The sequence below is a fragment of the Fundulus heteroclitus genome, unplaced genomic scaffold (genome assembly GCF_011125445.2).
Source record: "Fundulus heteroclitus isolate FHET01 unplaced genomic scaffold, MU-UCD_Fhet_4.1 scaffold_41, whole genome shotgun sequence".
NCBI classification, from domain to species: Eukaryota; Metazoa; Chordata; class Actinopteri; order Cyprinodontiformes; family Fundulidae; genus Fundulus; species Fundulus heteroclitus.
Window position 1 is genome coordinate 1 of NW_023396824.1, and position 13,805 is coordinate 13,805.

The window sequence follows — 13,805 nt, forward strand, 5'->3', positions numbered from 1 at the left end:
TCTGGCCTCCTCACCAGAAGAGAGGCGACTCTTTAACCAGGATTAAGAGTTTCCTGCAGGACACAAAGGCAGCCAGAAAGCTTAAAGTGGACAAAGTGTTTCCTGACTGCAGCTCTTCCTGGACTCACTGAAGGTTTTTCTGACAAGTCCTGGAGTCCTGGCAGAGAAAGCTTTCACTGAGCAGCAGATCTACCGTATTAAAAAACTAGAGCAGAAGGTCAAGAAGCAGTTAGAAGATGATGAAGAACCTTCAGAATCTTTCTGTTTTCTTTGCTTTGCTCTTTGGTTTCTGTGTCACTACTACTGTTCTCTGCTATGGGAGATATATGGATAGGCAGCTAGAACTTAAATGGAGCAAAGGATGATGGGAAAAGAGCTTCTCTCTTCAAGCTGTGCTCTCTAAAACAGTTGTATATTATTTTAGTCCTAGAGACTGACAGTCCTGCTGATAATGAGGCTGACTGGAGGAGAGAATGGACTGGTGAGTCCTTCTGAAGTCATCAGACTAGTAACAGTGGTGGGGTTGGAGTTCTCTTTGCTAAAAACTTTATTCCTCAGTGGCTGGAATCTGAGGAGCTCATTAAAGGCCGTCTGTTGAAAAGAAGAGCAGTGAATGAGAAAGTAAAACTGGTGTTTATTACTATCTCTGCTCCAGTTGTGGGAGTGGAGAGGCTGATGTTTCTAGATGCTTTGAATAAAGTTGTAGAGAAATGTATCAGTGAGGAATCTTTCTTTCTTGGAGGTGATTTGAAGTGTCCTGAGGACAGCAGCTTAGACAGGAAGCATGCAGAGCCTCATGCCGCCTCTGGCACTCGCCTGATTCAGCTTCTGGAAGCTCAGGAGCTGTGATGTGTGGAGAGCTTTTCATGGTGAGCAGCAACAATACACGTGGACTCATTGTCAGGACTGTCAGGACTTCACCCTTTAAGAACGGCGTGCGGACAGCAGAAGAACGCCAGGCCTCCATTCACCCCTCGAGATATTCTCCTCCGTGCTAATTAAGATCCTTTGTGACTCCCAGGTTTCCTCCCGTGTGGCCGCGTCTCTCCTAAAGGAAGTTTCCCGGACAAACTCTGACACCGAATCATCCACTCGTGTTCACCACCTACCATGGTAAGCTTGCGCTTCTCAGGTTGTTTCCTCTGTGACCCTTCACTATTTGACCATCTCCCTTTCCTTTTCAGTTGTTTCCCAACCCCGATCCGCCGCGCTCCCGTCAACCTCGAGCGTCAATCCCTTCCCTTCTGACTTTTTCTGATCACTCACTTGTAACAGTCTCTGTCTTTATAAAGTGAGTAAAAGCCAGTAGTGCTTATTGGCAGTTTAACACAGCCTTATTGGAAGAGAGGAATTTTAAAGATACATTTGCCTTTTTTTGAAAAACCACCAGAGCACTAAATGTGATTTTATTTCTTTTCAACAATGGTGGATTGTGTAAAAGTGCTGATCAGACAGTTGTGTCAGCAGTCCACTGAGAATGTGACCAAAGCCTTGGTGGTTCAGTCAGGGCTCTGGAGTCTGAGGTGGAGGAGCTCAGAGACTTCTTTGAAGCCACAGCAGACCAACGCCACACTCACATACTTGAAGCTAAGAAGTCTGATTTAGCCAACTTGCTGGCTGTCTCAGCTCAGGGGGCTCTCGTTAGGTCCCGTTTCCAGCATGGAGCCCACATGGATGTTCCATCTCACTTTTTCTTTGCTCTACAGTGTAAGAATGGACAAAAAAGTTCCTTCACAGCTTAAAGGGCGATACTGGGCAGGTGCTGACTGATCATCCAGCAACTGGTAACCATGCTGTGACTTTTTACAGCAAGCTGTTTAAATGTGAGCCCAGAGAGGAGCAGGCAGTGTCCCAGAGCTTCTACACTGGTCTTCCTCAGGTGGAGCAGCAGAGGAACATAGAGCTGGAAGCAGCTCTGTCTGCTAATGAACTCTATGCAGCTCTGCAGAGCATGCAGAGTGGCAAAGCTCCTGGAATAGATGCTCTACCTGTGGACTTCTACAAGTCTTTGTGCTCAGTAGTGGGGGAAGATCTGCTGTAGTCAGTACTGAAGGACAGTCTGGCTGGAGGCCGTCTGCCACTGAGCTGCAGAAGGGCGCTTCTTACTTTGCTGCCCAACAAAGGTGAGCTGCAGTTTATTAAAGACTGGAGACCTGTTTCACTGCTCTGCTCACATTACAAGCTCCTCTCTAAGGTGTTGGCAGCCAGGCTGAGCAAAGTGGTGGAGAAAGTGATCCACTGTGATCAGACATATTGTGTAGCGGGCAGCTTGATCTCTGATAACATTGTCTTGATAGGAGATTTTTAGAGATCTGTGAGCTGTATGGCCTGAAAGCTGGAATTATATCTATTGATCAAGAAAAAGCCTTTGATGGTGTTGAGCATGACTACTTATGGCTCACTTTGAGTGCTTTTGGCTTTGGTCCTGGTTTTATTGATAAAGTTAAGGTTTTATACTGTGACATTCAGAGTGAGCTAAAAATTAATGGTGGTCTGAGCGCTCCTTTTCAGATCCAAAGAGGAATTAGACAAGGGTGTGGCCTTTCTGGCATGTTCTATTCTTTAGCCAGTTTTTCTGGGTGAAAAACTGGGAAAATGTTCTAGATAAGGTCAAAGGTCGTTTAACAAGGTGGATTTTGTCCTACAGAGGCAGAGTTCTAATTGTCAATAATTTGGTTTCATCCACTTTATGACATCGCCTGTCATGTGTTGACCCCCCCACCTGACCTGCTGTCAAAGATCTTGTTGACTCTTTCTGGGACAAATTGCACTGGGTGCCGCAGAGTTGAAGGACGATGGAGGACAGGGCCTGATCCAGCTCAGCAGCAGGGGGGCTGCTTTCTGTGTCCACTTCCTACAGAGGTTCCTGTGTGGTCCTACTGATTTAGTGTGGAGGCCGTTGGCTTGTACTATCCTGAGTCGGTTAGGTGGACTTGGACTGAACAAATCCTTGTTCCTGATGGACTTTGCTGTGCCAGAAGCGGTTTGAGTATGATTATTATTATTAATTATAATTTGGTATTATAATTTTAATAATAAGTCATTCAAACTCAAATGGTGGCTATAACATAAATATGATTCAAATGGTGGTGATGAGCTTGTAATGATTTATACTACTAATGCATTTAATAATTAGCTGTTATGAACCTCGTTGTGCTGGAACAATATGATCCAATCGGTCTCTGGTCGATGAGATTTACCCAGCAGAGTTGATAACTCAAATTATAACTGCAATTAGAGTCTAAACTGTTACCTGTTGTATCATCAAAACCAATGATATTGTCTCTGTGTTAATATCGTGTCACTCAAAAGGAGGTAACTCTGAGTGTGGAGTAACGATAAAACCCTGGATTGGAATGAACACAACGTTTACTATTCCACAAGTTGTCTTTTATTAAACCAAAAGCAATTCCCTGTTACAGTAATTCTCTGATTTAACAATCTTGGAAACTCTACTCACTACTAACTAAACATGTGAAAATATACAAAAATAAAGGTCAAAAATAGATTAAAATAATAGGTAGCAAATCTCAATTCAACTCACAGTTGAATTCATCATTTTAATAATTCCTCATTTTAACCCAACTTTAACTTTAAAATTCAACACATCTAAAACAATTTTCTATCTTTCTGCCTGTCTGCTCGGATGCCAGATGTCATCTTTCTCAGGTTCTAAAGTTATTTATGTAACAGGGAGACAATCTGAGGATCCAGGTTCTGTAGAGCAGCTTCTGGTTCTGGTCCGTCTGAAATGTCCAGGAAACGAGAAAAAAATATAATGATTCATGTTTGAATTTCAACAGAAGGAAGAACAGAGTAAATCCTCTAAAGAAGATTTAGAAGTCTCTGAGCTGCTGCAGAAAGTGTTTCCATGCTCACCAAAGGGGAAGCTGGAGCAGATCAAACTTTATCTTTACTCAGTTTTATATTTTACCTTCAGAAAGAAGGATGTAAAAAGATTTGATCTAAAATCATTAAGAAAAGCTTCATCCTCTGATTCAAGAAACCATCATTTACTCACTGAGCTTTTTGCAGCAACAGATAAAAGGAGCAGAGCTGCCAAAACATTTGCAGAAAACATCTAAAATATGCTGAAAAACCTCCAGAAACTGCATCACAATGAAGCAAACATGCAGCCTGAAAACTTTAGAGTTGAGCTTTATATCAGATTTCTGGGTTACAGGCTGAAAATGAAGCACAGAGAAAAAAGATCAACTTTGCAGTTTCATCAGATTCAGATCAAAACTCCATGGAGCCACTAAATGCAGCTTAGTTTTCATTTGACCCTCATTGGTCCACAGAGACAAACAATATCAGACACTAAATGACAGACATGTTCAGATAAACAGGATCAACATCTCTAAGGTCAGAGTTCATCATCAGGATCCAGTCAGAGTCTCTTTAAAGTCAAACTGCTGCAGCTTCAACCTCTGGATCATCAGGACAGCTAAGCTTCTCTCCTCTACTAAGATCATCTCCTCCACACCCTGCAGAGAGAAGAAGGAGCAGCAGAGGAGATCAGTGAGTGTTTCAGCCTCTGGAAACAACATGAACATTTCATCTGTTCCTGAAACATCAGCTGACTAAAAAACATGGAGGCTGTCCCTGAACACATCTGGATGAAACTAGTGAGAGAAGGACACATGTCCAGATGTGCTGAGTGGACTTCAGCAGAGCTTGTGCTCTGTAGAAAGACCACATGGTGACTAAATGGAATGATGAGCTGTGAAATCAGTGATTTGCAGGCTGCAGTCAGACTGATCTCAGAGCTGTGACTAAGATGAAACTGATCAGCTGTTTGCTGTTGAAATGAGAGAACAAAGAGTCTGAGATCAGATCTGATGCTCCACAGCTTGATGAATGAGGACCACTGTCTCTAGACATGGTGGAAGGCTGTCAGCTGGAAGACATGAACACAACAACAACAGTCATCTTCACATGGACACAAAGACAGGAACACAACAAGCTGCTGGCTCCTCTGATTGGCTCATTGTTGTCTTTGTGTCCAATCAGGAAGCCTGTCACCATTCTCCTCCCACTGAGAAGCTGCAGCTTTACTGGAAACACTGGATCTTTGCTTTGGTACCAACTGGGTTCAGAACAGTTCTGCTGACAGCAGCTGGACTCACTCCAACCATCTACTTACAGAGTTTTCAGTTTGTAGTCTGGACTCTTTACAAGATCCTCCAGCTGCTGAACATCTGACTCCTTCAGGTTGTTTCCTCTCAGGTCCAGTTCTGTCAAATGGGCCGGGTTGGACTTTAGCGCCGATACCAGATAATCACAGCTGATCTTTGACAAACTGCAGCTCACCAATCTGAATAAAGAATAAAAGATGTGAGCTGAAGCCACCAGGATGCAGGTTCTAATAGCCCAACAGAACCAGTTACAGAACTCTCATTAATAATAATGACAACAAGCTGCTGCTTCAAAAAAGACCTGCTGACTTCAGCTCTTCAACAATCAACAATATCAGAACTTTCAATAGTTAAAACTTGTTTAGCAATTTTTACAGTCCTGGCTCTCATTTATAAACTTTGTGTGGAATCCGTACTAAAAGTGAACGCTAAGAAAAAGAAAATGGAGTATGTTAAAAATATTCAGATGAATCAAACCATGCTCAGGCACAGCAGCAGCCATTTTCCTTTCTAGATCCCAGCTGTAGTGATACATTTGGTACCAGGTTCTGGCTCAGGTTCTGCCCTCTACACGCCCAGATTCAAGCAGAAACGCTCCATGCAAAGCACCTCATGAATGTTAATGTGTAGAAAATGTGTCAGCTGATTATTTTTTCATCATGGTGACGTGGCAGCCACGGAGAAAAAGCAAAGAAACGTTGGGAAAATTTTCCAGAGAGGCGTTTTTTTTAAATGTGGAAATCAGAGGTAAAAGCTCAAATGTTGTTCACATTAAAACAAGTTGTTAATAAGCTGTTAAAATAAGTTGTTAAAAAGTAAACCACGCTGTGCTCCGTGGTGAAATTCCCCTGTGGCTGTGGGTTCAGATCCACATTCAGAGGAGAGAGGTTTCCCCCCCCATAATTAACTCCCCCACCCCCTCTAAAAAGGTGAGCACTGCCTGGGTGTGAGCAGAAAGCCTCCTTCTCTGCTCTCTGGGGGGTGGAGAGCTGCCTTTCAGCTCCTCACAGGGAGGTGGAGCCAATTTCCCCAGTGGGGAACAGCACAATGCATGCTGGGAGTCAGAAGCAGGATATTGGCCAGTCCTCATTATTGGCCAGGAAATCTTTGATCCCTGAAAGCGTGTTTCCTCAATTCTCCATCTGCACGGTCTTCCAGCAGTGCCAATGCATCCAGCCAGCAGCATTACGCACGAGTGTGTTTGACTGTTTGCAGCAATTAAAGTGATTGCTGCTCACCTGGTCACAATAATCTGTGGAACACGTCACCCTGGTGATGATTGGAGAGAGGAATGTGAAGGTAGAAAACCCAGAGAAGATGTTAGCAGACTTTGATTTAAGATTTAAGATGTCTTATGGGTATTTAGATTTATCTGAAATGTCCGAGATGGATTTAAGAGTCACCAGCAGCAAAATGAATAATACTGAGGTTTTAATGCTTCTGATCAAGATGATCTCTGATTAAAGTCTGATATGGAGTAAAAGTGAACGTCTGAGAGGAATCCTCATGCAGGTTGGCTGTAATTCACCACTTCACCATCTGCGTCTCCAGTTTCCCCGTCTCCAAAATGAGCGTACGCCTGGGTCAGAGCTGGCATGAGGACCACACATTTTCCCCTAAGTTCATTTTTAGAGATCCTAACTTCTGGTGGAAAGTGGCGTACACACATTTCAGCTCCATTTAGTGTCAGCAAGCTTTCTAAATGACAGCCCTGCTGACTTCAGCTCTTCACCTCTGTCAGCTCCACCGGCAGCTCCATCAATACAAACTCAGCTTCTGCAGCCAAATTATTCAAGTTTCACAGAAAACAAACAAGTCAGCAGCAGCTGTGGAGCAAATATGAACAAATGGAGATTATTGCAGATAAATGAACTATTTTACTGATTCCACAGCCATAAAAACATGATGTGATGGAGAATATTTCATGTAAACTGACTTTAGGAGCTGAAGCTCCCAGAAGCAGAACCTGCTACTGTGACATGTTGTGTCTGAGTGTTTTAGTCAGTAAAATCCTTGCAGAGCTTCTAAAAGTGCTGAAGCATCAATCAGGGATTATAGATTTGTTCCTGTCAGACAGATTCCAGGAGCTGAAATTCACTTTTCTAAACTGGCTTGAATCCCCTCTGAGCCGCTTCACATGAGGGGCATTTCTACACACTGGGGGTCCCAATGCTGTCCGCTTGTGACCTGAGATCAGGGCTCAGACTCAGTTACACAGAGAGACAACATTAAAAACTGGCTCCAAGTCCAGGAACAAACTCAGCAAAGATTTATTACAATAGAAGATCTGAACTTTGCTTTTCAGCTCAATTACATCCACTTATTCAATTATTTTAACATCATCCTGTAGAAAATGGAGAAAAACTGACCTGATGAAGCTTTAAAGAGACTAAAAACCTTCAAATAAATGAAACATCAGTATTTTATTTCTTCTCTCTTCCTCTTCCTCAGTTCTGGATAAAAGCTGCAACTCTAAACTGAAATTCAGCTCATTGTTTCATGTTTTCTGCTGATTATTGAATAAATACTGACAGGAAGTTAGAAAAAGAAAGAAACTTTAACTGGAGCAAAGCAGTGAAGAAGAAAGCAGACTTTACCATGAAGATCCTCAGTGTGGATCAGTAGAATATCAGCCAGATGTCTGCAGTTTAGTGTCAACACAACTTTCACATCACAGATATCAGAACTAAAACATGGAGTCTGACCTCAGTGTCTGTAGTTTGCAGAGGGGAGGCTGGAGGAAACCACAGAGCTCCTTCACTCCACCATCTTTCAGGTCGTTGGAGCTCAGGTCCAGTTCTGTCAGATGGGACGGTTTGGACTTCAGGGCAGAACCCAGATGTTCACAGCTGATCTCTGACAAACCGCAGCTCCTCAATCTGAATAAAGAATGAAAGATGTGAGCTGAAGCCACCAGGATGCAGGTTCTAACAGTCCAACAGAACCAGTTAAAGAACTCTCATTAATATTAATGACAACAAGCTGCTGCTTCAATAAAGACCTGCTGACTTCAGCTCTGCAACAATCAACAATATCAGAACTTTCAACAGTTAAAACTTGTTTAGCAGTTTTTACAGTCCTGGCTCTCATTTATAAACTTTGTGTGGAATCCGTACTAAAAGTGAACACCAAGAAAAAGAAAATGGAGTATGCTAAAAATATTCAGATGAATCAAACCATGTTAAGGCACAGCAGCAACCATTTTCCTTTCTAGATCCCAGCTGTAGCGATACATTTGGTACCAGGTTCTGGCTCAGGTTCTGCCCTCTACACGCCCAGATTCAAGCAGAAACGCTCCATGCAAAGCACCTCATGAATGTTAATGTGTAGAAAATGTGTCAGCTGATCATTTTTTCATCATGGTTACGTGGCAGCCATGGAGAAAAAGCAAAGAAACGTTAGGAAAATTTCCCAGAGAGGCGTTTATTAAATGTGGAAATCAGAGGTAAAAGCTCAGATGTTGTCCACATTAAAACAAGTTGTTAAGAAGCTGTTAAAATAAGTTGTTAAAAAGTAAACCACGCTGTGCTCCGTGTTGAAATTCCCCTGTGGCTGTGGGTTCAGATCCACATTCAGAGGAGAGAGGTTTCCCTACCATTATTACCCCCCCCCCCCACCCCCAAAAAAAAGATGAGCACTGACTGGGTGTGAGCAGAAAGCCTCCTTCTCTGCTTTCTGGGGGGTTGGAGAGCTGCCTTTCAGCTCCTCACAGGGAGGTGGAGCCACTTTCCCCTGTGGGGAACAGCACAATGCATGCTGGGAGTCAGAAGCAGGATATTGGCCAGTCCTCATTATTGGCCAGGAAATCTTTGATCCCTGAAAGCGCGTTTCCTCAATTCTCCATCTGCACGGTCTTCCAGCAGTGCCAATGCATCCAGCCAGCAGCATTACGCACGAGTGTGTTTGACTGTTTGCAGCAATTAAAGTGATTGCTGCTCACCTGGTCACAATAATCTGTGGAACACGTCACCCTGGTGATGATTGGAGAGAGGAATGTGAAGGTAGAAAACCCAGAGAAGATGTTAGCAGACTTTGATCTAAGATCTAAGATGGCTTATGGGCATTTAGATTTATCTGAAATGTCCCAGATGGATTTAAGAGTCACCAGCAGCAGAATGAATAATACTGAGGTTTTAATGCTTCTGATCAAGATGATCTCTGATTAAAGTCTGATATGGAGTGAAAGTGAATGTCTGAGAGGAATCCTCATGCAGGTTGGCTGTAATTCACCACTTCACCATCTGCGTCTCCAGTTTCCCCGTCTCCAAAATGAGCGTACGCCTGGATCAGAGCTGGCATGAGGACCACACATTTTCCCCTCAAGTTCATTTTTATAGATCCTAACTTCTGGTGGAAAGTGGTGTACGCACATTTCAGGTCCATTTAGTGTCAGCAAGCTTTCTAAATGACAGCCCTGCTGACTTCAGCTCTTCACCTCTGTCAGCTCCCCCAGCAGCTCCATCAATACAAACTCAGCTTCTGCAGCCAAATTATTCAAGTTTCACAGAAAACAAACAAGTCAGCAGCAATTGTGGAGGAAATCTGAATAAATGCAGATTATTGCAGATAAATTGACTATTTTAATGATTCCACAGCCATAAAAACATGATGTCATGGAGAATATTTCTTGTAAACTGACTTTAGGAGCTGAAGCTCCCAGAAGCAGAACCTGGTACTGTGACATGTTGTGTCTGAGTGTTTTAGTCAGTAAAATCCTTGCAGAGCTTCTAAAAGTGCTGAAGCATCAATCAGGGATTATAGATTTGTTCCTGTCAGACAGATTCCAGGAGCTGAAATTCACTTTTCTAAACTGACTTAGACTTCTTAGACTTAGACACGTTTATTTGTCATTTTGTATGCACAGAGTACATACAGAACGAAATTTCGTTGTGTATAGCTTTGTAAATCGCAGTAAAAGTTAAATTACAGCTTTAGGTGCAGCAAAGATTTAAAAGTAAACAATAGATTTAAAATACAGTATAAAAACAACTGAAATGTAAACAGTGCAGGAGAAGGTCACAGTATACAAACCATTTTATGTACAGAATTGGATTGTGCAAAGGGAATTTGTGCAAGAATGCATTTAAGGACTAAGAGTTCGGTAGCATTTATAATGCTAGATGGAGATGCAATGATGCAAAATGTGCAAATGTGCAAATGTGGTGCAGAGTCCAGTTTATAGTTCAGCAACTGGCTTGAATCCCCTCTGAGCCGCTTCACACGAAGGGCATTCATACACACTGGGGGTCCCAATGCTGTCCGCTACTGACCTGAGATCAGGGCTCAGACTCAGTTACACAGAGAGACAACATTAAAAACTGGCTCCAAGTCCAGGAACAAACTCAGCAAAGATTTATTACAATAGAAGATCTGAACTTTGCTTTTCAGCTCAATTACATCCACTTATTCAATTATTTTAAAATAATCCTGTAGAAAATGGAGAAAAACTGACCCGATGAAGCTTTAAAGAGATTAAAAACCTTCAAATAAATGAAACATCAGTATTTTATTTCTTCTCTCTTCCTCTTTCTCAGTTCTGGATAAAAGCTGCAACTCTAAACTGAAATTCAGCTCATTGTTTCATGTTTTTTGCTGATTATTGAATAAATGCTGACAGGAAGTTAGAAAAAGAAAGAAACTTTAAGTGGAGAAAAGCAGGGAAGAAGAAAGCAGACTTTACCATGAAGATCCTCAGTGTGGATCAGTAGAATATCAGCCAGATGTCTGCAGTTTAGTGTCAGAACAAAAACATGGAATCTTACATCAGTGTCTGTAGTTTGCAGAGGGGAGTCTGGAGGAAACCACAGAGCTCCTTCACTCCACAATCTTTCAGGTAAATGTAGCTCAGGTCCAGTTCTGTCAGATGGGACGGGTTGGACTTCAGTGCCGATACCAGATAATCACAGCTGATCTCTGACAAACTGCAGTTCTCCAATCTGAATAAAGAATGAAAGATGTGAGCTGAAGCCACCAGGATGCAGGTTCTAACAGTCCAACAGAACCAGTTAAAGAACTCTCATTAACATTAATGACAACAAGCTGCTGCTTCAATAAAGACCTGCTGACTTCAGCTCTTCAACAATCAACAATATCAGAACTTTCAACAGTTAAAACTTGTTTAGCAGTTTTTACAGTCCTGGCTCTGATTTAGAAACTTTGTGTGGAATCCGTACTAAAAGTGAACACCAAGAAAAAGAAAATGGAGTATGTTAAAAATATTCAGATGAATCAAACCATGCTCAGGCACAGCAGCAGCCATTTTCCTTTCTAGATCCCAGCTGTAGCGATACATTTGGTACCAGGTTCTGGCTCAGGTTCTGCCCTCTACACGCCCAGATTCAAGCAGAAACGCTCGATGCAAAGCACCTCATGAATTTTAATTTGTATAAAATGTGTCAGCTGATCATTTTTTCATCATGGTGACGTGGCAGCCACGGAGAAAAAGCAAAGAAACTTTGGGAAAATTTCCCAGAGAGGCGTTTATTAAATGTGGAAATCAGAGGTAAAAGCTCAGATGTTGTCCACATTAAAACAAGTTGTTAAGAAGCTGTTAAAATAAGTTGTTAAAAAGTAAACCACGCTGTGCTCCGTGGTGAAATTCCCCTGTGGCTGTGGGTTCAGATCCACATTCAGAGGAGAGAGGTTTCCCTACCATTATTACCCCCCCCCCCCCCCCTCTAACAAGGTGAGCACTGCCTGGGTGTGAGCAGAAAGCCTCCTTCTCTGCTCTCTGGCGGTTGGAGAGCTGCCTTTCAGCTCCTCACAGGGAGGTGGAGCCACTTTCCCCTGTGGGGAACAGCACAATGCATGCTGGGAGTCAGAAGCAGGATATTGGCCAGTCCTCATTATTGGCCAGGAAATCTTTGATCCCTGAAAGCGTGTTTCCTCAATTCTCCATCTGCACGGTCTTCCAGCAGTGCCAATACATCCAGCCAGCAGCATTACGCACGAGTGTGTTTGACTGTTTGCAGCAATTAAAGTGATTGCTGCTCACCTGGTCACAATAATCTGTGGAACACGTCACCCCGGTGATGATTGGAGAGAGGAATGTGAAGGTAGAAAACCCAGAGAAGATGTTAGCAGACTTTGATTAAAGATTTAAGATGGCTTATGGGCATTTAGATTTATCTGAAATGTCCCAGCTGGATTTAAGAGTCACCAGCAGCAGAATGAATAAAACTGAGGTTTTAATGCTTCTGATCAAGATGATCTCTGATTAAAGTCTGATATGGAGTGAAAGTGAATGTCTGAGAGGAATCCTCATGCAGGTTGGCTGTAATTCACCACTTCACCATCTGCGTCTCCAGTTTCCCCGTCTCCAAAATGAGCATACGCCTGGGTCAGAGCTGGCATGAGGACCACACATTTTCCCCTAAGTTCATTTTTAGAGATCCTAACTTCTGGTGGAAAGTGGCGTGCACACATTTCAGCTCCATTTAGTGTCAGCAAGCTTTCTAAATGACAGCCCTGCTGATTTCAGCTCTTCACCTCTGTCAGCTCCACCAGCAGCTCCATCAATACAAACTCAGCTTCTGCAGCCAAATTATTCAAGTTTCACAGAAAACAAACAAGTCAGCAGCAACTGTGTTGGAACTATGAACAAATGGAGATTACTGCAGATAAATGAACTATTTTAATGATTCCACAGCCATAAAAACATGATGTCATGGAGAATATTTCATGTAAACTGACTTTAAGAGCTGAAGCTCCCAGAAGCAGAACCTGCTACTGTGACATGTTGTGTCTGAGTGTTTTAGTCAGTAAAATCCTTCCAGAGCTTCTAAAAGTGCTGAAGCATCAATCAGGGATTATAGATTTGATCCTGTCAGACAGATTCCAGGAGCTGAAATTCACTTTTCTAAACTGACTTAGACTTCTTAGACTTAGACATGACTTACACACGTTTATTTGTCATTTTGTATGCACAGAGTTCATACAGAACGAAATTTCGTTGTGTACAGCTTTGTAAATTGCAGTAAAAGTTAAATTACAGTTTTAGGTGCAGCAAAGATTTAAAAGTAAACAATAGATTTAAAATACAGTATAAAAACAACTGAAATGTAAACAGTGCAGGAGAAGGTCACAGTATACAAACCATTTTATGTACAGAATTGGATTGTGCAAGGGAATTTGTGCAAAAATGCATTTAAGGACTAAGAGTTCGGTAGCATTTATAATGCTAGATGGAGATGCAATGATGCAAAATGTGCAAATGTGCAAATGTGGTGCAGAGTCCAGTTTATAGTTCAGCAACTGGCTTGAATCCCCTCTGAGCCGCTTCACACGAAGGGCATTCATACACACTGGGGGTCCCAATGCTGTCCGCTACTGACCTGAGATCAGGGCTCAGACTCAGTTACACAGAGAGACAACATTAAAAACTGGCTCCAAGTCCAGGAACAAACTCAACAAAGATTTATTACAATAGAAGATCTGAACTTTGCTTTTCAGCTGAATTATATCCACTTATTCAATTATTTTAAAATCATCCTGTAGAAAATTTAGAAAAACTGACCTGATGAAGGTTTAAAGAGATTAAAAACCTTCAAATAAATGAAACATCAGCATTTTATTTCTTCTCTCTTCCTCTTCCTCAGTTCTGGATAAAAGCTGCAACTCTAAACTGAAATTCAGCTCATTGTTTCATGTTTTTTGCTGATTATTGAA

The 13,805-nt window shown here is 42.2% G+C and overlaps 1 protein-coding gene across 1 annotated transcript in view; it reads right to left on the reverse strand.

The window, feature by feature from the left end:
* Positions 1 to 4,347: 4,347 nt before the first annotated feature.
* Positions 4,348 to 13,805, reverse strand: part of LOC110367755 (NACHT, LRR and PYD domains-containing protein 12-like) — an 80,013-nt gene continuing 70,555 nt past the window's right edge. The window contains exons 10-11 of the mRNA XM_036131189.1: positions 5,147 to 5,317; positions 4,348 to 4,487 (exon numbers count right to left, since the gene is read on the reverse strand). Coding sequence (XP_035987082.1) covers positions 4,472 to 4,487; positions 5,147 to 5,317 — 187 coding nt within the window. The 3' untranslated portion in view covers positions 4,348 to 4,471. The remainder of the gene's footprint in view (positions 4,488 to 5,146; positions 5,318 to 13,805) is intronic.